This window comes from Hypanus sabinus, chromosome 28 (assembly GCF_030144855.1).
Source record: "Hypanus sabinus isolate sHypSab1 chromosome 28, sHypSab1.hap1, whole genome shotgun sequence".
Taxonomy (NCBI): Eukaryota; Metazoa; Chordata; class Chondrichthyes; order Myliobatiformes; family Dasyatidae; genus Hypanus; species Hypanus sabinus.
The window spans coordinates 45828721-45855562 of record NC_082733.1 but is presented as its reverse complement, the minus strand read 5'-3'; the positions used below and the strand labels follow the sequence as shown (position 1 = coordinate 45855562).

General features: G+C 43.4%; 1 protein-coding gene across 3 annotated transcripts in view; it reads right to left on the bottom strand.

Moving 5' to 3' along the window:
- The window catches only part of pde8a (phosphodiesterase 8A), a 143828-nt gene extending 121471 nt beyond the window's left edge, over nt 1-22357 (bottom strand). For 2 of the 3 annotated variants that reach the window (XM_059953143.1, XM_059953142.1), the window contains exon 1: nt 21621-22325. In XM_059953143.1, the coding sequence (XP_059809126.1) occupies nt 21621-21791 (171 nt within the window). In that variant the 5' untranslated portion in view covers nt 21792-22325. Of the gene's footprint in view, nt 1-21620 lie in introns of all 3 variants that reach the window. The other variant, XR_009508444.1, reaches the window with a different exon arrangement.
- Nucleotides 22358-26842: the final 4485 nt, after the last annotated feature.

The following is a 26842-nucleotide window of genomic DNA, read 5'->3' as shown; positions in this document are numbered from 1 at the left end:
ATTGTAATCACAATGTGGTCTCGCTTACAATGGAGCTGAAATTCAGATGGTTCGCCCTCAGTTATGTCCTAGCTTTGCAGATTAATCAACTCCCTTCCAGTGCAGATTAATCAACTCCAAACAAATGAACCTCATTTGTTTGCTTTTCCACAGCAGCCACATATTTCTCAATAACTAAGTCTGTGATGTCCACAGGCACGCAGTAATTTACACAGAAGAACTGCAACACTCCACATAAAAGCTGGTTTGCTATACGTTCTTGGCAGAAAAATATTGACCAGCTCCTAATCCAGCAATTGATTAAACTGTGGATTACACTAGGGTTCACTAGTTGTGGATTACACAAGCTATCAGTTTGAAGGACAGCAAGTTTGCACTTAATTATGATAAAAAATTCTTAAACCTTTAAACTCTCCCAAGTGACAGACTAGATGGTGAGTGCCTTCCAAAAGCAGAAATATGTCATTAGTCTTCAACTGATGTCAATCTGTGTTGTCTGCAATTTTAACAGTGCTTCATCTGAGTAAATCTTCAGGGAGGATATCAAGGTTAGAAGTAGGAATATTGTGCTACAGTTGTACAAGTCAGGGTGATGCCACGTTTGGAGAACTATGTACAGTTGTGGTCACTGTGTTATAGGATCAAATTAGAGAAGGTGCAGAAGAGATTTCTGAGGATGTATCTTTATTCCTTGAGTGTAAGAGTGAGATTTGACCACAGTTTATAAAATCATGAAGGGCATGGATAAAGTCTTTTTCCTGAGTCAGGAAGCCCAATGCTAACACAAGAGAAGAGATTTAAAAAAGACTTGAGAGATAACTTCTTGCACAGAAATAGGGAATACCTGGAATGAGCTGCCAGGGGAGGTGGTCAAAGCAGGTGGGTCCCACAGCAGTGTAGAGGTCAACAAAACACTATTAACAGCTCAGGGCTTCCAAAGTACAGAGTTCAATTCCGGAACAATCAGTAAGATGTTTGTACATTCGCCCCTTGACAGCATGGGTTTCCTTCAGGTGCTCCGGCTTCCTTCCACAGTCCAGACATACCAGTTAGTAGGTTAAACAGTCATCTTAAATTGTCCATTGATTAGTCTAGGATTAAATAAGTGGGTTGCTGAGCAGTGCAGCTCGTTGAGATGGAGCAGCCTGCTCCACACTGTTACTTTAAATTAAAGTATAAACATAAATACTGCATTTGCATAAATACATGGAGGGTTATAGGCCAAATACAGGCAATTGAGACTAGCATGGAAGATGCTGTGGTCAGTCAGTTGTTGGGCTGAAGAGCATGTTTCCGTGCTCTACTACTCCGATCTTTGAGCAGCAGCCTATCAGAGACCATAAGTTTGCGAGGATGTAATTCACTCAGGTTCACTTATTGAGTATTAAAGGTAGTGACTCGCAGCAGTTTTTTGGCGCTTTGAACAGCGGTCAATCAGCATTCAGTATTATCAAGAACAAATTAAAGTAAGGCAGGAGCAAGCAGTATGGCTATTGTTGAAGTGATCAGTTAGAGAGGAGATTTTGAGACTTTAGCTCTTTGAGGCTGCAGTTAGAGAAGGCAAAAAGAGCCGCAGGCAGTGTTTTGTTTCACTGCCCGCCCCCCCCCCCCTATTTACATTTGCTCAGTTAAAACTGTAGAGATGCCAGGCAGGATAGTGGAATGCTCCTCCTAGGGGATGTGGGAAGGCAGGCAGACCTCCAGTGTCCCTGACAAGTGCACCTGTGAGAAGTGCATCCAGCTACAACTTCTAACAATCTGTGTTAAGAAATTGGATGCACTTGATCATTCAGGAGGCTGATAGATAGGACATATAGAGCTATAGTTACACCCAAGGTGTAGGATATAGGACACTGGGTGACAGTCAGGAAAGGAAAGGGGGTTAAACAGCCAGCGCAGAGTACCCTCGTAGCCATCCCCCTCAACAACAGGTATATCACTTTGGATTCTGTTGGTGGGGGATGACCTAGCAGAGGAAAGTCACAGCAATGGGTCTCTGGCAGGTCTGGCTCTGTAACTGAGAAGGGAAAAGGGAGAAAAGGTAAGCTGTGGTGATTAGGGATTCATTAGTCAGGGGACCAATAAGGAGGTTCTGGGGGCAACAACAAAATTCCCAGATGTTGCCTCCTGAGTTCCAGGGATTGCAGATTGAGTCATCAGCATTCTTAAGTGGGAGGCTGAACAGTCAAAGGTCATGGTCCATATAGGTAGTAAAGACATAGGTCGGAAGAGTGATGAGGTTCTGTAAAGGGAGTTCAGGAAGTTAAAGAACGGAACCTCCAGGGTTGTGATCTCAAGATTGCTACCCGTCATGCACTAGTGAGGCCAGAAATAGAAAGATTATACAGTTTAACATGTGGCTAAGGAGTTGGTGTAAGAGGGAGGGCATAAGAGTTTTGGATCACTGGGTTCTGCTCCAGGGAAGGTGAGACCTGCACAGAAGAGACTTTGTACCTGAACTGGAAGGGGGTTAATATCCTAGTGGGAAGGTTTTCTAATGCTGCATGGTGGGTTGAAATTTGAGTTGCAGGGGATGGAACCAGAGTGCCAGAACATTTAGTGGAGAGGTTGTGGAGACAGATGTTGATAAGACAGGAATTAAAAGGTTGAGCATGGTGCAACTAGTATCCCAAACTGCATATATTTCAATGCAAGAAGCATCGAAGGAAAGGTGGATCAGTTCAGGGCATGGATCAACACCTGGAATTTTGATATTGTAGCCATTAATGAGACTTGATTGCAGGAGAGGCAGGACCGGCTGCTCTATATTCCAGGGTTCTGTTGTTATAGACTTAACAGAGCAGAAGGGATTAAAGGAGGGTTGGCGTTGCTCAACAGAAAAAATGTCAAAGGTGCTAAGTCAGGACAGACTGGAGAAATCATCAAGCCAGGCGCAATGTGTGGAACTCAGAAATAAGTATGACAATGTTAATGGGGCTATATTACAGACCACCCAACAGTATAAGGGTTTTAGAGGAACATCTCTGTAGAGAGATCACAGACTGTTCTAAGAAACGTAAGGTTGTTACAATAGGTGATTATAACCTTCCACATATTTTCTGGGATTCCCATACTTCAAAAAGACTAGATGGATTAGTTTGTCAAATGTGTTCAGGAAAGTTTTTTTAATCAGTGTATAGAAGTCCTAAGAAGTGAGTGTGCAATACTTGATCTGCTATTAAGGAATGAGACAGGGCAGGTGACACAAGTTTGTGTAGGGGAACACTTTGCAGCTAGTGACCACAATGCCATTACTTCCAAAGTAAATATGCAAAGATATATGCCTGGTCCGCAGTTTAGATTCTAAACTGGAGAATGGCCAATTTTGATAGTGTCAAAATTGATCTGGCAAGTGTGGATTGACAGGCTGTTTGTCTGGCAAAGGGGTACTTGGAAAGTGTGAGGCCTTCAAAAATGAAATTTTGAGAGTACAAAGCTTTTATGTGTCTGTCAGAATAAAAGGTAAAGTAACAAGTGTACAGAATCTGAACCTTGGTTTCCAAGAGATACTGAGGCCCTGTTCAATAAAAAATAAGGTACATAACAGGTATAGACAGATAGGAACAAATGAGGTGCTTAGGGAGCACAAGAAATACAAGAGAACACTTGAGAAAGAAATCAGGAGGGCAAAAGATGGCTTAATGTTGCCCTGGCAGACAAAGTAAAGTGAGACACAGCGGCATCAACTTCATGGATCCTATACACATTATAGAGAGAAATTGGAGCAGGAGTAGGCCATCTCTCCTGTGAGCCTGCTCTGCCATTCAATAAGATCATAGCTGCTCTGGCCATGGACTCATCTCCACCTATCTGCCTTTTCCCCATTATCTTCAATCCCCCAACTATGCAAAAATCTATGCAACCTGGTTTTAAGTATATTTTTTGAGGTAGTCGCCAATACTTCATTCTCCAGTTCGTGTTTTCAAAGCAGTGCTGCAGTGCAGAAGTTGCACCCTTAGGCCAGGTTTTCACAACCTTTAGAATTGGTTTGGCCCATTTGATCAATGGCTTACAGATAAGTGATCTGAGAACCGAAAGTGGGATCAAGGGACTGCTTTATAGGCATCTGTTATGTTAATATAAACCAGGAAATTATAGGCTGAGAGTCCGACATCAGATATGGGAAAGTTATTGGAAGGTATTCTAATGGACCTGATATACCAGTATTTGGATAGGCAGGGACTGATTAAGGACAGTCAGTATGCGCTGTGCTTGGTAGGTCATGTCTAACCAATCTTAAGAGTTTTGAGGAAGTTACTAGGAAAGTGGATGAAGGCAAGACAATGTACATAGTCTAGATGAATTTTAGCAAAGCATTTGACAATGTCCCGCATGGGAGGTTGGTCAAGAAAGTTCAGTCACTCAGCATTCAAGATAAGGTAGTAAAACTGGATTAGATATTGGCTTTGTGGGACAAGGCAGAGAGTGGTAGTCAGAGAGGCAATCCTCTACTGGAGGCCTGTGACTAGTGGTGTACCACAGGGATTGGTGCTTGGTCACTGTTTGTCAATTATATCAACAATCTGGATGATAATGTGGTTAAGTGGATCAGAAAATTTGCGAAACACCAAGACTGGGGGTGTAGTGGACAGCAAGGAAGGCTATCATGACTTGCAGAGGTATCTGGATCAGCTGGAAAAATGGCAGACGGAACTTAATGCAGACAAGTGTGAGGTGTTACAGTTTGGTAGCACCAGCCAGGGCAGGTCTTACACAGTGAACAGTAGGGCACTGATGATTACAATGGAACAAAGGGATCTGGGAAAACAGGTCCATAATTTGTTGAAAGTGGCATCACTGATAGATAGGGTCATAAAATAGCTTTTGGCACATTGTCCTTCATAAATTAAAGTATTAATTACAGGAGATCAGATGTATGTTGAAGCTGTACAAGATTCCAATTTGGAATACTGTGTTCAGTTTTGGTCACCTACTCTTAGGAAAGATATAAATGAGGTTGAAAGGGTACAGGGAAAATTTACAAGGATGTTGCTGGGTCTGTGGGATCTGAGTTATACAAAAAGACTGAAAAGGTTAAGACTTTTTTGGAATGCAGAAAATTGAGAGGATATTTGATAAAGATACACAAAATTGTGAGAGGTATAGATAAGGTAAATGCAAGAAGGCTTTTTCCACTGATGTTGAGTAGGACAACAACTGGAGATAATGGATTAAGGGTGAAAGGTGAAATGTTTAAGGGGAACATGAGGGGAAACTTGTTCACTCAGAGGGTCTTGAGAGTATGGAATGAGCTGCTAGCACAAGTGGTGCATGCAAGCTCGATTTCAATGTTTAAGCGAAGGCTGCTTAGGTACATGGATAGTAGGTGTATGAAGGGCTATGGTCCCCATGCAGATCAATGGAGGTAGACAGTTTAAAAGGTTTCTACATGAACTAGATGGACTGAATGACCTGTTTCAATGCTGTATTTTTCCAGGACTATGACTGCGACTTCCTTGCAAGAAAATTGAGACAGGAAGTTCCCCAGGTGGTAGAGGTGGTAAACATCAAATGAAAGAATTTAATCACAATACCAACTTGTAACAAGGAGACATGGATGTCTATCTGAACTGCATTTGACACAAGACTTGATGCTAGACACAGGATAAGACAAGTAAATGAAAACCAAAATACTCAGATACCAGAAATTTAAAATACAAAGAGAAAATTATGGAAACTCAGCAACTCAGGCAATATCTCTAGAAAAAGAAACATACACCCTACAACAATTGCCTCCAAAGTACTGGAAAAGCATCAATACCATTTCTTCAGAATCCCACCAATTCGCAGGTACCATTAATTCAACCACTGTCAGTGCCCTCTCCCAGCTCAACAACCCCAGCATGAAGCTCTTCCCAAAAAAAAAAATCATCTTCAACCCTGGCACAGAAGGGCTCTTAGCACAGTAAACATTTAAAAAAAATCTCCCAAGTGTAATATTCACACCTACAGAAATCTTTACAACACACACACACACAAAGTGGAGGAACTCAGCAGGCTAGGCAGCATCTATGGAAAACAGGAAACAGATGATGTTTTGGGTCAAGACACTTCATCAGGGCATCCTGAAGGATCTCGGCCTGAAACATCAACTGTTTACTCTTTTGCACTGGCGTTGCCTGGACTGCTGAGTTCCTCTAGCATTTGTGTGTATTGCTTGGATTTCCAGAATTTGCAGATTTTCTCATACTTGTACAAAAATCTTTAGTCTGAAACCATTCAAAATGGAGCAGCAACATCTGAGAAGATACCAAGGATATAGTCCCCACATGTGTCAGGAGCAAATAATGGGTCTATACAACACCCCTGACACCAACCCAGCTGCCCACCTAACGGCATCCATCCCTGTGGTAGTCTGGTAGTCTACAGATCCAGAGAATTGCTGTGCAAAGAAATCAGTGAACATAGAACATAGAATAGTACAGCACAGTATAGGTCCTTCAGCCCACAATGTTGTGCCGGCCCTTAAACCCTGCCTCCGATATACCCCCCCCCCACCTTAAATTCCTCCATAGTGAGAAAATACAACTTTGTGCGTAGAAGACATGCCAAGCCTTGGATAGGCTACACGAGAGATTTACCAGAATTCAATACATTACTTCACTACTTCAACATGCAGAGGAGGTTTGGAGAGAAACTGGTAGTTTTATTGAAAATCATTAAGGATTTTGACTAAGGAAAAACTGGGATAGGAGAGTCATTAACCAAGTTTAAAGTTATCACAAAAACAATCCAGAAGACACCTGCAGATGAGTTGTTCTTTTATAAAGATGGTGCAAGTTACAAGCTAGAAGAATGGTGGAGGCGGATTGAATGGTGATATTCATAAAGAGAACTAGGTATATGTTGCTCAGCTGAAGAGTTGGTACCACACAAGTGGGTGGATGACTCGCTTTGCTACAGGAGAGCAAAATGTTCATGTTCCCAATGACTGACAATATTTGCAGCACATTCTGAAACACTGCATAAACAGAATTGAAGACAATGACTTTGGCAGGTATCATCTTCAAGTGGTTTGTGTACAGTTGCAACTAAATAGCAGTTGAGCCAATAATAATTATAAAATAAATCATGGGACACCACTTTTAAAATATAGTTATAAAAGATATAAATTAATGCATTTGGCTGAAATATGTTTTTTTAAATAAATACTACAGCTGATATGAATTCTAAACAGTCTGCCTGTTGGGTGAAGCATAAACCCAGACAGGCACTGACTTTCCATTAGTAAAAAAAATACTAAAAATGCTGGGAAGTCAGCATAGAGGGCTGCTCAACAGGGAACAGGCCATTCAACCCATCATGGCCATGCCAACCAGCAGGCATCCATCTGTATTATTTCCACCTTCCAGCACTAGATCACTACCTGCTTTGCCCACATTTCTGAATGTTTTCCCAGGTACTCACCAATCAAGGGGAAAGAAACTGCCTTCAGATCCCCTCTAAATCTCTAAACTTTAATCACCTACTATACGAGGAAACATTTCCCACAGTCTGTTCAATGTATACCCCTCAATGTTAAATGTCATGATGTCACCTTTTAACTATCTCTGGCAACATCATGATGAATCTCTTCTATACCTTCCCCAGGAACATCACATCTTTCCTGCAGGGTGAGGACAAGAACAGCACAGTGCTCCAGCTGAGACCTGACCGAGGTTTAATAAAGTATTGTATGATCTTCCTTCTCTTTTATTCAATGCCTCAATTCATGAGAGCCAGTATCCCATACACATTAACCACATTCTATTCGGAATCAGAATTATTGCTGACATTGTGCAGTTTGTTGTTCTGTAGTAACATGACTATAGTGTAAAACATAGAAATTATTATACATTACTAACTTGTTGCCTTAAGGCATTCATTTAGTTTATTATATTTTCGGGTTAGTAATTCGTTTGTAATCGTTTTTTAGTTAAAGTTAAGGTTGTTGAAAGTAAATTCGTTGTCTGTGATATATCGCGGCATGCGATGACGTCACACCTGGTTTTGCCGAGTCTAGTGGGAAAATACCGGTTTGGAGAAACAGGAAGGAGGGGGTTGTGTGTGCAGGATCAACGCGAGAAAAGTTTTCTTTCTACGTACTAGAAACATCAGAGAAGCAACGCCATAAGTTCATAAGATAATCGATATGTTGAAGTAAAAATGTTAACACTGATTCTGTTAAAAGTAATGACGGTTGATAGTTTATGTTCTTTGTTATTTAAAGAGTTGCGGATAGTTTGTGTTGAAGCGTATTTAAAGCAGTTGATGGCGTAGGTAGATTCTGACTGTATGTTGCACTTTAATGTAATATAGTTGTTGTAGTTTTACTTTTGCAAGTATTGATGATATAAATGTGATGCCAAGAAGGAAACAAATACTGTATATATTTTGTATTGTTTTATCAACAGTTTTCACCATACATTAATGTGGAACAGTGAACAGTAAACGGTTAATCTTACTGGGATCGTGCCTCATTAACCGGTTTATATTTGGTGTTTAGTTCAGAGTTTACACCTGTACAAGAACACTACATTGAAAAGGCGGCATTACCAGGTGTTTCAAGTGCTACGATGGCATCACGATCCAGCATCAAGTCATTGCCATCCAGCACCAGGAGCAGTAGGGCATCAACAAATAAGACTGCCCATGCAAGAGCTAAAGCAGAAGCCGCTAAGGTCCGAGCATCATATGCTGAACAGGAAGCAAAAATGAAAATGGAAGCAGCTGCCAGAGAAGCCGAAAACCAGTTGGAAAAGGTAAGGATAGAGTCAGAGTTAGAAGTGCTGACGCTACACCGAGAAGCCGAAGCTGCCAGGGTGGAAGCAGAGATATTAGAAAATGCCGAAGAAATGCATGTTCTGGAAGAAGTAATATCTACTTCAGAAAGGACCAGATTGGAATGCACTAGCAACTACGTCCGATCTCAAATGGACTTGAAGAGTCGTTCTTCCTCTCCATACTTATATGCTAATATCCCACCTCATGAGGCATCTCAGAGAGGCCCAATTGCATCTCATCCATCTGAGGAAGATAATTTACCCTTGCAGCCACGCGACGAATTCAAGAATGAAAGGGCTGATGACAAATACTTCTCGACACCAAATTTACCAGATTTGGCAAGAGGAGAGGCAAAGGCTGAATTCAGAACAGCAAATTCCATAACAAATGTACACCCTCAGTCATATACCCGCCGACATATTCCCCCAGCCAGCATGCCACTTGCAGCTGAACCCGTGGCACAGTATTTAGCACAACGAGATCTAGTCACTTCAGGACTATACCAGTTTGATGATAAACCTGAAAATTACTGTGCATTGTACTCCTCATTCACCAATGCTATCCACGGAGTCCAGCTCAGAGCAACCCAAGAGTTGGATCTTATGACGAAATGGCTGGGAAAAGAATCATGCGAACAAGTGAGATGCATATGTTCAGTGTACATCAAAAACCCCAAGCTAGCCTTATGCAAAGCATGGGAGAGACTTCAGGAGTGCTATGCGGCCCCTGAAATTATTGAAACGGCACTATTTCGACACCTGGAAAATTTTCCTAAGGTGTCAGCCAAAGACCAAACTAAGCTAAGAGAGCTCGGAGATCTACTCATGGAGATTGAAGGCGCTAAAGAAGATGGCTATTTAACTGGCCTGTCATATTTAGATAATTCATACGGAATTAGATCAATCGTGGACAAACTTCCATTTGGGCTGCAGGAAATGTGGGTGTCTGTTGGCTCAGAGTACAAGGAAACGAACGATGGTCGATTTCCTCCCTTGAGTATTTCACTAGGTTTGTGTGCAAGGAGGTGAAGAATCGAAATGACCCTAGCTTCATGAGTCAAGGTAGCAGTACAATTCACACCAAGCCGGTTTAATCCACTTTGAATAATTTTAACATCAATAAACCTGTCTCAGTGCATAAAACTGAAGTCTCTACAACTAACAATGACCTTAGCAAGAATTGCCTACTGCACAACAAACCCCACCCCCTCAAAAAATGCAGAACATTTAGGAAAAACCCCTTAAAGAGAGAATGGCCCTTCTCAAGGAGAAAAAGATGTTTTAAATGCTGTTCTTCTACCTCTCACCTTGCTAGAGAGTGTACGATCCCCATGAAGTGCCCATAATGTAATAGCACTAATCACGATGCGGCCATGCATCCCAGCCCGTTACGGCAAACCAACAAAGCTCCTTCACCCTCACAACAGGATGGCGGGGAGGGAGAGGCTCACTCCAAGACAACTGTTGTCAGCTCGAGCTGCACAGAAGTTTGCAGTCAAGGTCAGTCAAGCCGTTCTTGTTCAAAGATCTGCCTCACTAAGGTATACCCTAAGGAAGCCAAAGACAAGGCCATCAAAGCCCATGTAATTCTGGATGACCAGAGCAATCGCTCACTAGTCAGACCAGAGTTCTTTGACTTGTTCAACATTGAGAGTAATCAGTTCCCATACTAACTTAGAACTTGCTCAGGCAGCGTGGAAACTTATGGAAGGAAGGCAGAAGGCTACCAGCTCCAGTCCCTGGATGGTAAAGTTGTCATCTGTCTCCCTCCAGTCTTAGAGTGCAATGAAATTTTGAATAACCGCACTGAGATCCCGACGCCAAGTGCAGTGCGACACTAGCCGCATCTCCACCACATTGCCAAGCACATCCCAGAACTGGATCCAAAAGCAGAAATACTCCTGCTGCTAGGAAGAGATGTTCTCCAGGTGCACAACGTCAGGCAGCAGGTCAATGGACCACACGATGCCTCCATTGCCCAACGCCTGGATCTGGGCTGGGTGGTGATAGGAGAGGTGTGCCTTGGCAATGTACGCAAACTGACAGTTAACACATTCAAGACCAATGTGCTAGAGAGTGGCCGCCATTCAATTTTTCAACCATGCACAAGTCTCATGTGTATCAAAGAAGCACGACAAGGCTTTAACAAATGTAAAGTAACCAACAAGACGCTGGGACAGTCAGTCTTCGCTCAAACTGTGCATGATAATAAACTTGCTCCATCAGCACAAGACTCCATCTTCTTAAAAATAATGGTTACCAAGGTCTTCAGAGACGAAGCAAATAATTGGGTCGCCCACAACCTTTCAGAGATCCACGCCAGCGCTTGCCAAACAACAAAGAGCAGGCAGTCAAGCGGTTCACGTCCTTGCAAAAAACCCTGAAAAGGAAACCTGAGATGCAGCAACAATACGTAGCATTTATGGAGAAGATCTTCGCTAATGGACATGCTGAAGTAGCACCGCCACTGAGAGAAGGCAAGGAGTGCTGGTACCTCCCAATGTTTGGGGTTTACTACCCACAAAAGCCCAATCAGATCAGGGTGGTCTTTGACTCCAGTGCTCAGTGCGCTGGTATCTCCCTTAATGACGTGCTCCTCACAGGCCCTGACCTCAACAATACCCTTCACGGGGTCCTGCTGCGCTTCTGGAAGGAGAAGGTCGCAATCTTAGTGGACATCCAGCAGATGTTCCATTGCTTCTTAGTACAGCAGGACCATCGCAATTTCCTGTTTCTTATGGCACAAGGACAATGACATCAACAAGGAAGTCATTGAGTACCGGATGAAAGTCCACATTTTCAGCAATAGTCCATCACCTGCCATGGCCATCTATGGGCTGCAAAGAGCCATCAGAGAGGGCGCACAGGAGCACGGCGATGACACTGTTAAGTTTGTAGAAAGGTACTTCTATGTCCACAACGGCTTGATATTGCTACAGAAAGACGACGAAGTAATTGATCTGTTCCGACGAACACAAGTCTCACTCGCTGAGTCAAACCTCCGCTTGCACAAGTTCGCATCAAACTGTCAGGCAGTAATGGAGGCCTTTCCACATGATGACTGTGCTCCAGCAATTAAAGACCTAGATCTAGATGGAGAAACCATACCCACACAAAGGAGCTTGGGCCTCCTTTGGGAGATTACGACTGACACATTCATGTTCTCCATGCCGACCGTGATCAAGCCATTCACCCGCCATGGAGTTCTCTCCACTGTCAACAGTGTTTTCAATCCCTTGGGTCTACTGGCACCAGTTACGATCCAGGGAAGAGTCCTTCTCAGAGAACTTACCTCTGAGCTCTCCGACTGGGATACTCCCCTACCAGAAGACAAGCTAAGCAAATGGGAGGCTTGGAGAGATTCACTTCAAGATCTAAAGCAGCTTCATATCCGACGTTGGTACACTGCGACCTCACCCACCGAGGCAGTGCACACAGAATCGTGTGTCTTTTCGGATGCGTCCACCAAGGCCATTGGTGCTGTGGCTTACTTGAAAGTAGTCGGGAAGGATGGTCAAGTTGAAGTAGGATTTGTAACTGGTAAGGCGAAGCTCACTCCTCAGTCCGAGCCGACAATTCCAAGGCTTGAACTGTGCGCAGCTGTCTTGGCTGTGGAAATGGCGGATCTTATCCAGGATGAGCTAGACCTAGAGCTGGACGATATCAAGTTCTACACAGATAGCAAAGTAGTGCTTAGTTATATTTATAACGAATCAAAACACTTCTACGTGTACGTTCATAATAGAGTTCAACGTATCCGCCTGTCATCAAAGCCTGAACAATGGCATTATGTACGTACCGAGGATAACCTTGCAGACCATGCACCGAGATCCTTATCTGCATCTCGTCTGGCGCAGACATCCTGGTTCACCGGACCCCCCCCCCCCTTTCTGTATCAGCCACCAACAGAAAAAACTCAAATGAGCGAGACATTTGAGCTGATCGAACCCGAAAGAGACTCAGAAATTCGGCCGCAAATACAAACAGGAGTCACCTACCTTGAAGGATCGATACGTACTAACAAACACTTTCAGCGGTTCTCCACTTTGAATTCTTTAGTGAGAGGACTTGCGTTCCTCATTCACATGGCCAGAATCACTGCCACATTCACTAGTAGGGATGGACATGTCAGGAAGGTTGAGTTGAAAACTTCTGACCAAGGTGTTGTGAAAACTTACCAAAGGCCAGTTGCAGAAGTCGTTCTACTACCTAAGGACTGATTAGAGACTGAAGTTTTGTATTCTGTTCATAGTGACCTCACGAAGGTCAGGCGGGGAGTGTGTTGCCCTAAGGCATTTGTTTAGATTATTATATTTTCGGGTTAGTAATTCGTTTGTAATCGTTTTTTAGTTAAAGTTAAGGTTGTTGAAAGTAAATTCGTTGTCTGTGATATATCGCGGCATGCGATGACGTCACACCCAGTTTTGCCGCGTCTTGTGGGAAAATACCGGTTTGGAGAAACTGGAAGGAGGGGGAACAGCACGAGAAAAGTTTTCTTTCTACGCACTAGAAACATCAGAGAAGCAACGCCGTAAGTTCATAAGATAATCGATATGTTGAAGTAAAAATGTTAACGCTGATTCTTTTAAAAGTAATGACTGTGATAGTTTATGTTCTTTGTTATTTAAAGAGTTTCGGATAGTTTGTGTTGAAGTGTATTTAAAGCAGTTGATGGTGTAGGTAGATTCTGACTGTATGTTGCACTTTAATGTAATATAGTTGTTGTAGTTTTACTTTTGCAAGTACTGATGATATAAATGTGATGCCAAGAAGGAAACAAATACTGTATATATTTTGTATTGTTTTATCAACAATTTTCACCATACATTAATGTGGAAGAATGAACAGTAAACGGTTAATCTTACTGGATCGCACCTCATTGACCGGTTTATACTTGGTGTTTAGTTCAGAGTTTACACCTATGCAAGAACACTACAACAAAAATAGTGCCAAAGAGAAATAACAGGGTAGTGTTTATAGACCATTCAGAAATCTGATAGCAGACAGAAAGAAGCTGTTCTTAAAAAAAAATGAGTGTGGGTCTTCCAAGCTCCTTCCTAATGGTAGGAATGCAGAGGGCATGTCCCAAATAGTGAGGGTCTTTAACCATACTCTCTACTACTCATAATACCATAGCCTTATTCACAGTCCCAAAATACATCACCTCACATTTAACTTCTCACCCCATTTCACCAACACATTGATATACCCCTAAGCTTGAACCTGCCACACTACCAACAATTCACCAATCTTCATGTCAGCTGTGAACTTACTGTTGCTGCCTATATCCACATCCAATTTACTTGTGTATACAAGCAACAAATCTTCCAGCAGCAATTCTGCAAAACACCAGTCACAGGGAACCGATCATAAAAATAACCCCATATCATCACCCCTTTGTCAAAACTGACAAGCCAACTTTGGTTCAAATTTGTAAACTAGCCCAGTATCCTACTGATCATTGACCAGTCACCCAAGCAGATCTTTGTTAAAGATCTTACTGAAGTTCACGTAAACCACAAATACTAACCTGCCCTCATCAATACATTGTCAGACAATACCTGACCTTGACAAAGCCCAGATGGCCATTACTCCTACCCTTGGAACTTTATCCCCAATAACTTCTGTGCTGCTGATGTTAGGCTCACAGATCCATACTTGCCAGGTTCCAGTCAGCTGACCTTCATGGAAAGGAGAACTATCTCTGCCTTTCTCCAGTCACCTGGTACCTCACCAGTGGCCAGCAATGACTGAAAAATATCAGTCAGAGCTGCAGCAATCTCTTCTCTTGCTTCTCAGCAGATGGGATAAATCTAACCCAGCCCTGGGAATTTAGACAGATCAAGCAGCGCATATGGTGATAGAAACCAAGCTAATGTTTCAGGTTCAAGATCCTTTATCAGAACTGGACAAAGGGAAAGACCCCTTAGCTTTCAGTAGCAAGGAAGATAGGAGAGATGAATGGAAGAAGGGGGACGTTTTTGACAGGTGGCCAAATAATCTGATACAGCAAAGGATTAAGATGCTTCTGTGTAACCCATTGCTGATAGCAAGGCTCTGAGACATGAGAGCAGGCAGAAATAGGCATGTGTGACACAGAAAGAAAGCACATTGCCCGAAGTTGTAAAACTGACTATATTATTGTGGAGGCTGCAACACAGCTCGGCAGGCAAGATGTTATTTAAGCTTGCTTTGGACTCTGTTGTAACAGTGCAGACCAGACCACATACAGCAAGGTCAGTATAGGTGTACACTGGGAATTAATCTTTTATCTGCCCACTCCTTAACTGCTTGCATTCACTGCTTGACCAGACAGCCTTGGTCATTCAGACACAACCCTTGCAGAGATATCCCACTCCCCCACCCTCCCTCCCTGCAGCTTAACAAGCTTCTTCATCTCCCAGGTTCTGACAAAGGGTGTGCAACCTGAATCGCTAGTTGTTTCTCTTACCACAGATGTGGCCTCAACTGCTGAGTATTTCTACCATTTTCTGTTTTTATTAGCCTCCTGCGCAATGTTGGGTAGTGGGAATGTCACTTTGGTGCTGGGGCTATTGAACCTAGTTACTATGGAACACGGCATAGTGAATTCACCTCCTATATCTGGTGTTGGCAGAACAGGTGTAAATGAAAGAGCACACTACTGTCAGCATCAACACCACTCACGCTCAATAGCTCCCCTTTAATAGAACCTTAAACCTTAAGATTTATATTTAAGAGTTATGCATTTTCATGAATACAGGAACCAAAATTTGGCACAGATAGGAAACAAGTTATAACAACAGCTGTAAGTTTAAAATAATCCACCCACATGAAGTTACTTAGAAATGCATCCCACTCAGTAGCTAGGAAAAACAAAACTTCTAGAGTTCCCTCCTAACACCTCTAAGTTCAGAGAGAAAAATTACTACATGGAGAGGATTCACTATAGGGTTAGAAATTTGCAGAGCAGATTTGATGAACCAGGTAGCCTATTCCTGCACCCATGTCTTAAAAACAACTCAAAAACCACAACCAGGTACTGCTGGACCAACTACTTTATGAACAGAAACTGCACAATAAATTCCAGTAGCAACTACACAATCACTCATCTGCTGAAAGAACAATAGTCACACATTTCACTGCAGTAGGAAGTTCTTTGGGAAAAAGGGAAGGCCTCTGATGGATTAAGGCTAGGGTGGCTGTGGTGATGAGATGATTCCACAGCAGTCTGATTGATAGATATAGATTGGTTGGTAGCCAGACGCACATCACCATGACAATCTTGGCCTCACCCAAAGATATTCCCTTTATCCTATCCATCCCTCCCTTCTTTGTGACTTAAATCAACTTGTTTTCTTTTTTCCCTCATTCTGACAAAAGGTCTTCAACCCAAAACATTAACTTATTTTTTGTCCACAGGTACTGTCTGACCTGCTGAGTGAAGACAAACTGGAAATAACTCACTAGAGGTCTGGACCCTCCTGGCGATACCAGGCAGGAATCCTCCTCATTGCAGCGCTGGATGGTCGAGGACATGGCGGCGTAGCAGCTACAGCAAGTCTAATACAGCATCAGCTATAAGCACTCTACTCTTGCCGCCATTTGTGAGGAGTTTTTATGTTCTCGTGTGACCACATGGATTTCCTCCCACATTCCAAAGACATACGAGTTAGGGTTAGTAAGTTGTGGGCATGCTATGCTGTCACCGGAAACACAGAAACATTTGTGGGCTGCCCACAGCACATCCTCAGACTGAGATGGCTGTTGACATTACACTGTAAGGCTCAATGTTTCATTGCACATGGGACAAATAAAATTAATCTTTTACTCTCTTAACTCCAAGCTTGAGATCCACACAATAATCATTCAGTATTGTTCACAAACACTGACACTCTACTTCAGCAACAGTTCAATACTATTCATGGATCTAAACAATCCTCTCATAACTGAACTCTGAAGCCGATTATTCTCTGAACAAAATGTAAGTGACGCCATAACTCTATTACAACAAAGAGCAGTTCACAGGGCTCAAGACAATAGGGCAGGCAAAGAGGGGATGGGGATTCAGTCCCAATTTAAATGATTGAATAATTCAATGGTTTGCTGGATAGTAACATCAAGAAAAGAGCTCTCTTTCCTGTACAACTGATTCCTCAGTACACAGTACGAGTAAAGCACATTAAAACAAAACTGAAGAATTGCTTGAGCAAGCACGAGGAAATCTGCAGATGCTGGAAATTCAAACAACACTCACAAAATGCTGGTGGAACACAGCAGGCCAGGCAGCATCTATAGGGAGAAGCACTGATGAAGGGTCTCGGCCCGAAACGTCAACAGTGCTTCTCCCCATAGATGCTGCCTGGCCTGCTGTGTTCCACCAACATTTTGTGTGTGTTGAAGAATTGCTCAACACCCAACAAATGGTTGCCATACAGATATGATCAGCACACAAGACTAATCAGAGCTCCACTTCTTACTATGACGATAAACAAATTTGCCAATGTTAATCACTAGGAAGAAGCTATTTATATCATTGATCATTTCTTGGAATATACCTACACATTGATAAGTGTCCCAGCATATGATCGGCTTCTGGATGGAAAACTCTACATACGCTTGAATTGGTACAAGCTCCTTTCTGCATTTGCAGAACAGTGGCACTTTTCTCATCACATGCAGTCTGTTACAACATCCAAAGGGAGAGACTGGAAGAGCCCAGAGGAAGAATACCGTCTTGTAATATCACCTCGCAGATGACAACTTAGGAATGTAGCAATCACTTAAAAAAGCAGGGTTGGAAAATAAGGGATTGTATTTGAATTTGCAAGAAGGGGACAACACAGCATCAACACATTTCTCAACATAGAAACATAGAAAACCTACAGTACAATACAGACCTTTTGGCCCACAAAGTTGTGCCAAACCTGTCCCTATCTTAGAGATGATTAGGCTTACCCATAGACCTCTATTTTTCTAAGCTCCATGTACCTAAACAAAAGTCTCTTAAAAGCCCCTATCGTATCCACCTCCATCACCGTTGCCGGCAGCCCATTCCATGCACTCACCACTCTCTGAGTAAAAAACCTACCCCTGACATCTCCTCTGTACCTACTCCCCAGCACCTTCAACCTGTGTCCTCTTGTGGCAACCATTTCAGCCCTGGAAAAAAGTCTCTGACTATCCACACAATCAGTGCCTCTCATCATCTTGTACACCTCTATCAGGTCACCTCTCATCCTCCTTCACTCCAAGGAGAAAAAGTCGAGTTCACTCCACTTGTTTTCATAAGACATGCTCCCCAATCCAGGCAACATCCTTATAAATCTCCTCTGCACCCTTTCTACGGCTTTCACATCCTTCCTGTAGTGAGGCAACCAGAACTGAGTACTCCAAGAGGGGTCTGACCAGAGTCCTATATAGCTGCAACATTACCTCTCGGCTCCTTAATTCCCACGATTAATGAAGGCCAATACACCATATGCCTTTTTAACCACAGAGTCAACCTGCGCAGCTGCTTTTTGCGTTTTATGGACTTGGACCCCAAGATCACTCTGATCCTCCACAATGCCAAGAGTCTTACCATTAATACTATATTTTGCCATCATATTTGACCTACCAAGATGAACCACTTCACACTTATCTGGGTTGAACTCCATCTGCCACTTCACAGCCCATTTTTGCATCCTATCAATGTCCCACTGTAACCTTTGACAGCCCTCCACACTTTCCACAACACCTCCAACCTTTGGTCATCAGCAAACTTACTAACCCATCCCTCCCCTTCTTCATCCAGGTCATTTATAAAAATCACTAAGAGTACGGGTCCCAGAATAGATCCCTGAGGCACACCACTGGTCACCGACCTCCATGCAGAATATGACCAGTCTACAACCACTCTTTGCCTTCTGTAAGCAAGCCAGTTCTGGATCCACAAAGCAATCAATGTCCCCTCGGATCCCATGCCTCCTTACTTTCTCAATAAGCCTTGCATGTGGTACCTTATCAAATGCCTTGCTGAAATCCATATACACTACATCCACTGCTCTTCCTTCATCAATGTGTTTAGTCACATCCTCAAAAAATTCAATTAGGCTCGTAAGGAACGACCTGTCCTTGATAAAGCCATGATGACTATTCCTAATCATATTATACCTCTCTAAATGTTCAAAAATCCTGCCTCTTAAGGCTCTATTAAGCATACAAATCTTTAATATCTACAAATCAAGTCCAAAAGCCCTGAAATGGAAACTTCAAAGGCAAGAGCATAACTGAAGAATAATCATAATTCCAAAGTTAAGGTTCATTGCTGGAATAGAAGAACCATTACTCTGCATTCAACCACTCTGCACCTGCCATAATGTACAGATGCTGGATGCACTAATCACAGCTGAATGGGTGTAATATTCATCCTGAAAATCCCTGAATGGTGAGTTGCTATGAAAACATCCCATGATTCCATTATGTTTGTACTGGGACCAGCATTCTCCTTAAATCAACCAACAACATTCACCAACTACACCAGATGTGAGGAATGCCTGGGGGACAACTAGAAAACTACACTTCACATCCATAGCACAAGATCTATAACAAGGCTCCAAACTGTTTTTTAATGCCATGGACCCCTACCATTAACCAAGGGATCCATGGACCCCAGTTGGGACCCCTGTTATAGATCTATGAGGAAGGTGCATTTCTACTACAGTGTGCAACATTAAACCAGACTTTTCCTAGTTTGTGGTCTCTTACGCAAAGTACCTTCATAATTTGAAAAAAGTTGACCAGGATATCTAAAATAGAGAATTTTAGAACACCAGCTCCACCTCATATTTTACTAGAAAATTACAGTTTTAGTCTTGTGTTTCCAGACAAAGCATCAGGGGTATGACATGTTGGACTGGTCACCACACTGTATTACACCGTGGTTATTTTACTAGTAAATTACAGCTTTAGTCTGTTGTCTCCATACAAAACATCAGGGGTATGACATGCTGTACACACCACACTATAAGGATTATGGAAGCGAAGGAGAGATTCACCATGATGTTGCCTGGATTGGTGAGCATCAGCTACAAGGAGCAGTTGGACAAAGCTGAGTTGTTTTCTCTAGAGCAGAGGCCGATATAAAATTATCAGCAGTATGCGGATGATAAGAATGGCCAAGGATAGAAATGTCCAGCACCAGAGGACAAAGCTTTAGAGCAAAGGTTCCCAACGATATTTTAAGCCGTGGAGCAATACTCAAGCAAGGGTCTGTGGATCCTATGTTGGGAACCCCTGCTTTAAAGTGATGGTGTTGCACTTCATAACCAACAAACCTGATAGTCAGGATGTTCAACTGCTCTTCCTTTCCTAGCACCCACAACACAGGTGCCTTCCTCCTCTCCCAAGAGCTGTGTTCACACATAACTGTACAGCAAATACCTGAGTAATCACATTGTCAATTTTGATAATATTACAGTGGTGGGCTCATCAACAATGATGAGAGGGCCTACAGAGAGGAGGTAGAAGAGCTTGAGGCCTGTTCCAGTCAAATAACCTCTTCCTCAATGTCAAAAAGACAAAGGAGATGGCCATTGACTTTATAACTCACACACATTCAAATTTCGGCAGCACAGCAGTGGAAACTAAGCAATGTCAAACTTCTGGGAGTGCACATCTCACACAACCTCTCATGGTCCCAGAACAGATCTTGTACAATCAGGAAAGCTCACCAACGTCTCCACTTTCTGAGGAGGCTGAAGAGAGTTGGACTTTGTACATCTTTCTACAGATATGCAATAGAGAGCATCCTAATATGCTGCATGGCTCGGAAACTGCACTGCAGCAGACAGAAAAACTCTACAAGTAGTCAAAACTCCCCAATGGAATCACCTACCATCAAGGACATACTTACAGAAAGGTGCCAGTAACATCATGAAAGATCCCACCCACCCAGCTCATGGATTGTTTGACCAACTCCCATCAGCGACAAGGCTTTTTGGACATTAAATCAATGTATACTAAATATCTTATGTATTTATTTGTGTTATTACTATTGTGTTTTTTATGCTGCATCAGATCCAGAGTAACAATTAATTTGTTCTCCTTTATATTTAAGTACAGGTAATGACATTAAACAATCTTGAATCTTAAAAGAGATGAGGCCAAGTTTTATTTTACACAAGTGGTAAGACGGTAGAACCAGATGATAAGTGATGTTAGAAAAGGCATTTAGACAGGCACATGAACAGGTAGGAAACAGAACTATACAGATATGTGCAGGCAAATGGGATTTTAGTTTGGTGCAAAGGAGCTGGGCCAAAGTCTTGTTACTGCACTGTACAATGTCCTAACACATTTAAAATTCAGCCTAGATAACAAATTAACTTAAAGCACAATAGTCTAGGATAGTGACATTTTGAAGAAAGGCATGCATTTACAGAAATAAACATAGTTCCTCTTTCAGTACAGACATCAGTCAATTTGTTTATAATTGAACAGGAAATAGAACTATTCATTCAACATTTCTGTTTCACAGTTAAATGGGAACTGTTCTAAAGGACTCACAATGCGCTAAATCTACTTATTGAAATAATAACCCTCTGTAAGACAAAACTCAAGACGGCTTTACTGAAACTGCAGTTATATTCCACGGAGTTATTTAAGGACCAGGTTGAATAGGAGGATTTTGGAGGATGGAGATACCAGGATACACGGAAGATCACAGACCTCTCTTACAGTTCCGCGACTTCCTTGCTTTCCGGGAGCAGGAATGCGCTCACTGAGAAGGGGAGGTTTACGGTAGCAACACAGATCGCAGAGAGCCGTTCGGCCCATCCCGAAATCCCTAGCACACACCCACTCCCTTCAACCCAAGATACCAAGCGCCAGCCTCACCTGGATCCCGGCCCGGCCGCTGCTGCCGGTCTCCGCCTCGACGCTCGGGCCGGCTACCCTGTTGGCGAGGCTGGGCGCGATGCCGCCTCGGTGCGGCGAATTGGAGCCGTCCGAGCCGCGGCAGTGGAGCACACCACTCTGGGAGACGTGAATACTCGGGGCGCAGCCCATGGTAGGCGGGTAGGCGGGCGGGCGGGCGCCAGACCTCCCCGGGCCGGGCAGCGCCGCCCGCTCGCTGGTTGGCCTCACTCCTTGCTCCGGCCCGACGCCTCAGCCGTCCATTGTTAGCCAGGCCAGCCCGCGCTCTGTCACCGTCCCATTGCCCCGGCACGGCAAGAGCTCACCGACCGCCCTCCGACCCAACTCCCGCCGCCACACTGACCTCTGCTGACGTCAACGCAACCCACCATTCGATTGGTTGGAGGTCCAGCTGGAGCCGGAGCGGGAGATTTAAAGTGGGGAAGCAGCCACAGGCAACAGTCCTTGACAACAGGTGGGCCCCACCGCCCGCGGGCCCTGGAAATGGTTGCCTCACACAATCCTGAGATTCTTTGTCCTGCGGGCGTACTCAGCAAATCTATAGAAGAGTAACTGTAAACAGGATCAATGAAAAAGTACAGAAGACAACATACTGATGAACTGCAATTATAAATAAATAGCAATAAATAATGAGAGCATGAAATAACCAGACAGAGTCCTCAAAGTGAGATAATTGGTTATGGAGATATTTCAAAAGATGAATGTGGTTATCCTCTTGTTCAAGAGCCTGATGGTTGAGGGGTAGTAACTGTTCTTGAACTGGGTGGTGTGAGTCCTGAGGCTCTTGTACCTACTACCTGATGATAGCAGCAAGAAATCGTTGGTGGTGAGGATCTTTGATGATGGAGGCTGCTTTCTTACAACAGTGTTTCATGTAAATGTGCTCGATGGTTGGGAGGGCTTTACTGGGCTGAATCCACTACCTTTTGTAGGATTTTCCATTCAAAGGCATAAGAACATAAGAAATAACTGGAGTAGGCCATCTGGCCAGTCGATCCTGCTCCACCATTCAATAAGATCATGGCTGATCTGGCTAAGGTCTCATTTCCACCTACTTGCATAACCCTTTTGCCCATTAACCCTTAATTCCCCTACTATGCAAAAATCTATTCGACGTCTTAAATATATTTACTGAGGTAGTCTTCACTGCTTCATTGGGCAGAAAATTCCACAGATTCACCAGTCTCTGGGTAAAGCAGTTCCTCCTCATCTCCGTCCTAAATCTACTCCCCCAAATCTTCAGGCTATGTACCCTAATTCTAGTCTCACCTACCAGTGAAAACAACTTTCCTGCATCTATCTTATCTATCCCTTTCATAATTTTATATATTTCTATTCCAGTCAGTACATTTTCCACCACACATCTATAGAAATTTGTCAACATTTTAGATGTCATGCTGAATCTCTACAGCCTTCTAAGGAATTAGAGGGGTTGTCATTTATATGATGGGTCCAGGACCGGTCCTCTGAGATAGTGACACCCAGGAATTTAAAGATACTGACCCATTCCATTTCTGATGGGGACTGGCTTATGGACCTCTGATTTCCCTCTCCTGAAGTCTACAATTAGCTCCTTGCTGACAATGGTTCCTTAAGGTTGTTATAGCAGGGGGATGGTAGTGGGGACAAGCTCCCACTACCTATTAAATGCTCCCAATGGGATGGTCTCTGACAACCAAGTCTAGATCCTGGCCTTCACATGTGGTTTAGCTACTAAGCCCAGCGGAAACATTTCTACTGACAGGAAAAGGGGCAAAGGCAGATTACTGCCACATTAAAACCAGTCACTTCAGGCAGATGGGCATCATCAGTCATGGTTGGCAGGTCATCTAGGAGAAGGAAAACTCTGATCTGAAACCTCCACTGCCTTGTGGCTATACTTACTCATGGAGGAGGCTTCAGGAGTAAACCCCGAGGGAAAAGTCCCGAGCTGGAGTCCTACATTGAGTTTAATGTTGACTGGCAACTCCTGCAATGCCACTGGTGCCAAACTGTATCGGTCTCTGCCGTTCCTTCAGATTCATCTGATGCGTGAAGAGGGGTAGCTTGCTACATGGGTAACAGCTTGTTCTCCATATCATACTGCCCTGGCTAGCATATCTAGAGAGCTAAGATGCAATATCCATGGTCAAATCTGACCAACAGAGGCCCTCACCTCACCTTGCTGACATTGAGTGAGAAGTTATTCTTCTTACACCACTCAGCCAAATGTTCAGTCTTCAGCCTGTATACTGATTCATCACCACCCACAACATGGCCCACAACAGTACTATTATCAGCAACTTGTATATGATGTTGGAGCTGTACTTAGCCACACATTCATAGGTGTAAAGTGAGTAGAGCTGGGGGCTAAGCACACAGCCCTGTGACACACCTGTGCTGATGAAGAATGTGGAGGAGGTGTTTCACCAGTCCAAACTGACTGGGGTCTACAAGTGAGGAAATCCAGGATTCAATTGCTCAAGGGGGTACCGAGACCCAGGTCTTGGAGTTTACTGGTTAGTTTTGAGAAGATGATGATATTAAATGCTGAGCTGTACTCAATGAAGAATCCTGATGTATGCATCTTTGCTGTCCACATGTTCCAGGGTTATGCGAAGAGCCAATGAGTTAGCCATGCTCTTCTTGGGCACGGTATAATTGAAGTCTGTTTGAAGCAGGTGGGTGTCACACACTGCCAAATCCAGGCACGGAAGATATTCGTGAATACACCAGCCAGTTGGTCAGCGCAGGTCTTCAGTACTCAACCAGGTACTGGATGCTTTGCTTTGATTTTTTCTCTTGAAGGCTCCATGCACTTCACCTTCAGATACGGAGAGCAAAGGATCATTGGGAGATGTGGGGTCCTCCATGATGAGGGTTCCTCCGTGTACTAACAATCAACGTGAGCACAGAAGGTGGTGAGCTCATGTGGAAGCAAAGCTCTGCTATCATCCATGTAGGAGGTTATGACATTCAAACCCTGCAACAGCTGTCAAGTCCAGTCTAGTCTGAAAGCTCTCTTTTACCCATGAGATGCCTTTCTGGAGATCATACCTGCAGCTTTTTAACATTCTTGATCTACAGACTTGACTGCCTCTGTTCTGGACCTCAGCAGATTCCAGAAACCATGGTTCATCCAGTGCTTCTGATTGGCATAGACTCTGAATGATTTTATGGTGAAACACTAATCTATAGCTGTTCTAATAAAGTCTGTTACACCCTGGCGGATTCATTCAGATTCACAAATGAGTGCTTGAACATGGCCCAGTCTGCTGACTCAAGTCAATCCTGTAACCGTTCGTCAGTCTCCTGTAACCACCTCTTAGTTGTCTTAATCTCTGGAGCCTTGCTTTTAGGCTCTGTCTATATGCAGGTAGTAGGGATACAGTCAAATGATCCAACTTGCCAAAATGCTGGCTCATGAAGAAATGATAGGAATTCCTTATCATAGTGTAGCAGTGACCTAGTGCATTGGGACCTCTGGGGCATAAGCTGGTGATAACTGGGCAAGGTTTTCATCAGCAGGTCTGGTTAAAATCACCGACCATAATTTGAAATGTATCAGGATGGGCTGTTTCTTGTCCACAGACAACATCATGCAGGGTCGTAAGTGAATAATGATGATCTTTACTGTCAAATAATTCAGTAAATTAATGTTTTACAACAGATACACTTTCACTGGAAATATTTGATGCCAGCCATATGATTGTGAGAACGAGGTGTTTTGAAGTCCTCACAGACCTGGTGTTCATATCAGTATTTGGATCGTTCAGAGCTGAGCCAGATCACATTGGCTTCATGCTGTTTATAGTCATTCTTTTGTAATTTGTGAGTGAACACTGGGTATTGTGAAAATTACAACAAATAGTGTATTTTGTCTAGCAATATTCATGTGTGTTATTATTTTTAGTGATGAACTTGGTCAAATTCAATTATAAGATTGAATGAGACTAATGCTACATTCATTGCTCTCAAAACAACCAAATATACACTGGATATGAGATATCTGTCGTCACCAATACAACAACAGAAGTCTCCCTGTCAGTAAACATAGAACATAGAATAGTACAGTACATTACAGGCCCTTCGGCCCACAATATAGTGCCGACCCTCAAACCCTGCCTCCCAAATAAACCCCCACCTTAAATTCCTCCATATACCTGTCTGGTAGTCTCTTAAACTTCACTAGTGTATCTGCCTCCACCACTGACTCAGGCAGTGCATTCCACATACCAACCACTCTCTGAGTGAAAAACCTTCCTCTAATATCCCCCTTGAACTTCCCTCCCCTTACCTTAAAGCCATGTCCTCTTGTACTGAGCAGTGGTGGCCTGGGGAAGAGGCACTGGCTGTCCACTCTGTCTATTCCTCTTAATACCTTGGTATACCTCTATCATGTCTCCTCTCATCCTCCTTCTCTCCAAAGAGTAAAGCCCTAGCTCCCTTAATCTCAGATCATAATCCATACTCTCTAATCCAGGCAGCATCCTGGTAAATATCCTCTGTACCCTTTCCAATGCTTCCACATCCTTCCCATAGTGAGGCAACCAGAACTGGATACAGTACTCCAAGTGCGGCCTAACTAGAGTTTTATAGAGCTGCATCATTACATCGTGTCTCTTAAATTCTATCCTTCAATTTATGAAAGCTAACACCCCATAAGCTTTCTTAACTACCCTATCTACCTGTGAGGCAACTTACAGGGATCTGTGGACATGTACACCCAGATCCCTCTGCTCCTCCACACTACCAAGTATCCTGCCATTTACTTTGTACTCTGCCTTGGAGTTTGTCCTTCCAAAGTGTACCACCTCACACTTCTCCGGGTAGAACTCCATCTGCCACTTCTCAGCCTACTTCTGCATCCTATCAATGTCTCTCTGCAATCTTCGACAATCCTCTACGCTATCTACAACACCACCAACCTTTGTGTCGTCTGCAAACTTGCCAACCCACCCTTCTACCCCCACATCCATGTTGTTAATAAAAACCACAAAAAGTAGAGGTCCCAGAACAGATCCTTGTGGGACACCACTAGTCACAACCCTCCAATCTGAATGTACTCCCTCCACCACGACCCTCTGCCTTCTGCAGGCAAGTCAATTCTGAATCCACCTGGCCAAACTTCCCTGGATCCCATGCCTACTGACTTTCTGAATAAGCCTACTGTGTGGAATCTTGTCAAATGCCTTACTAAAATC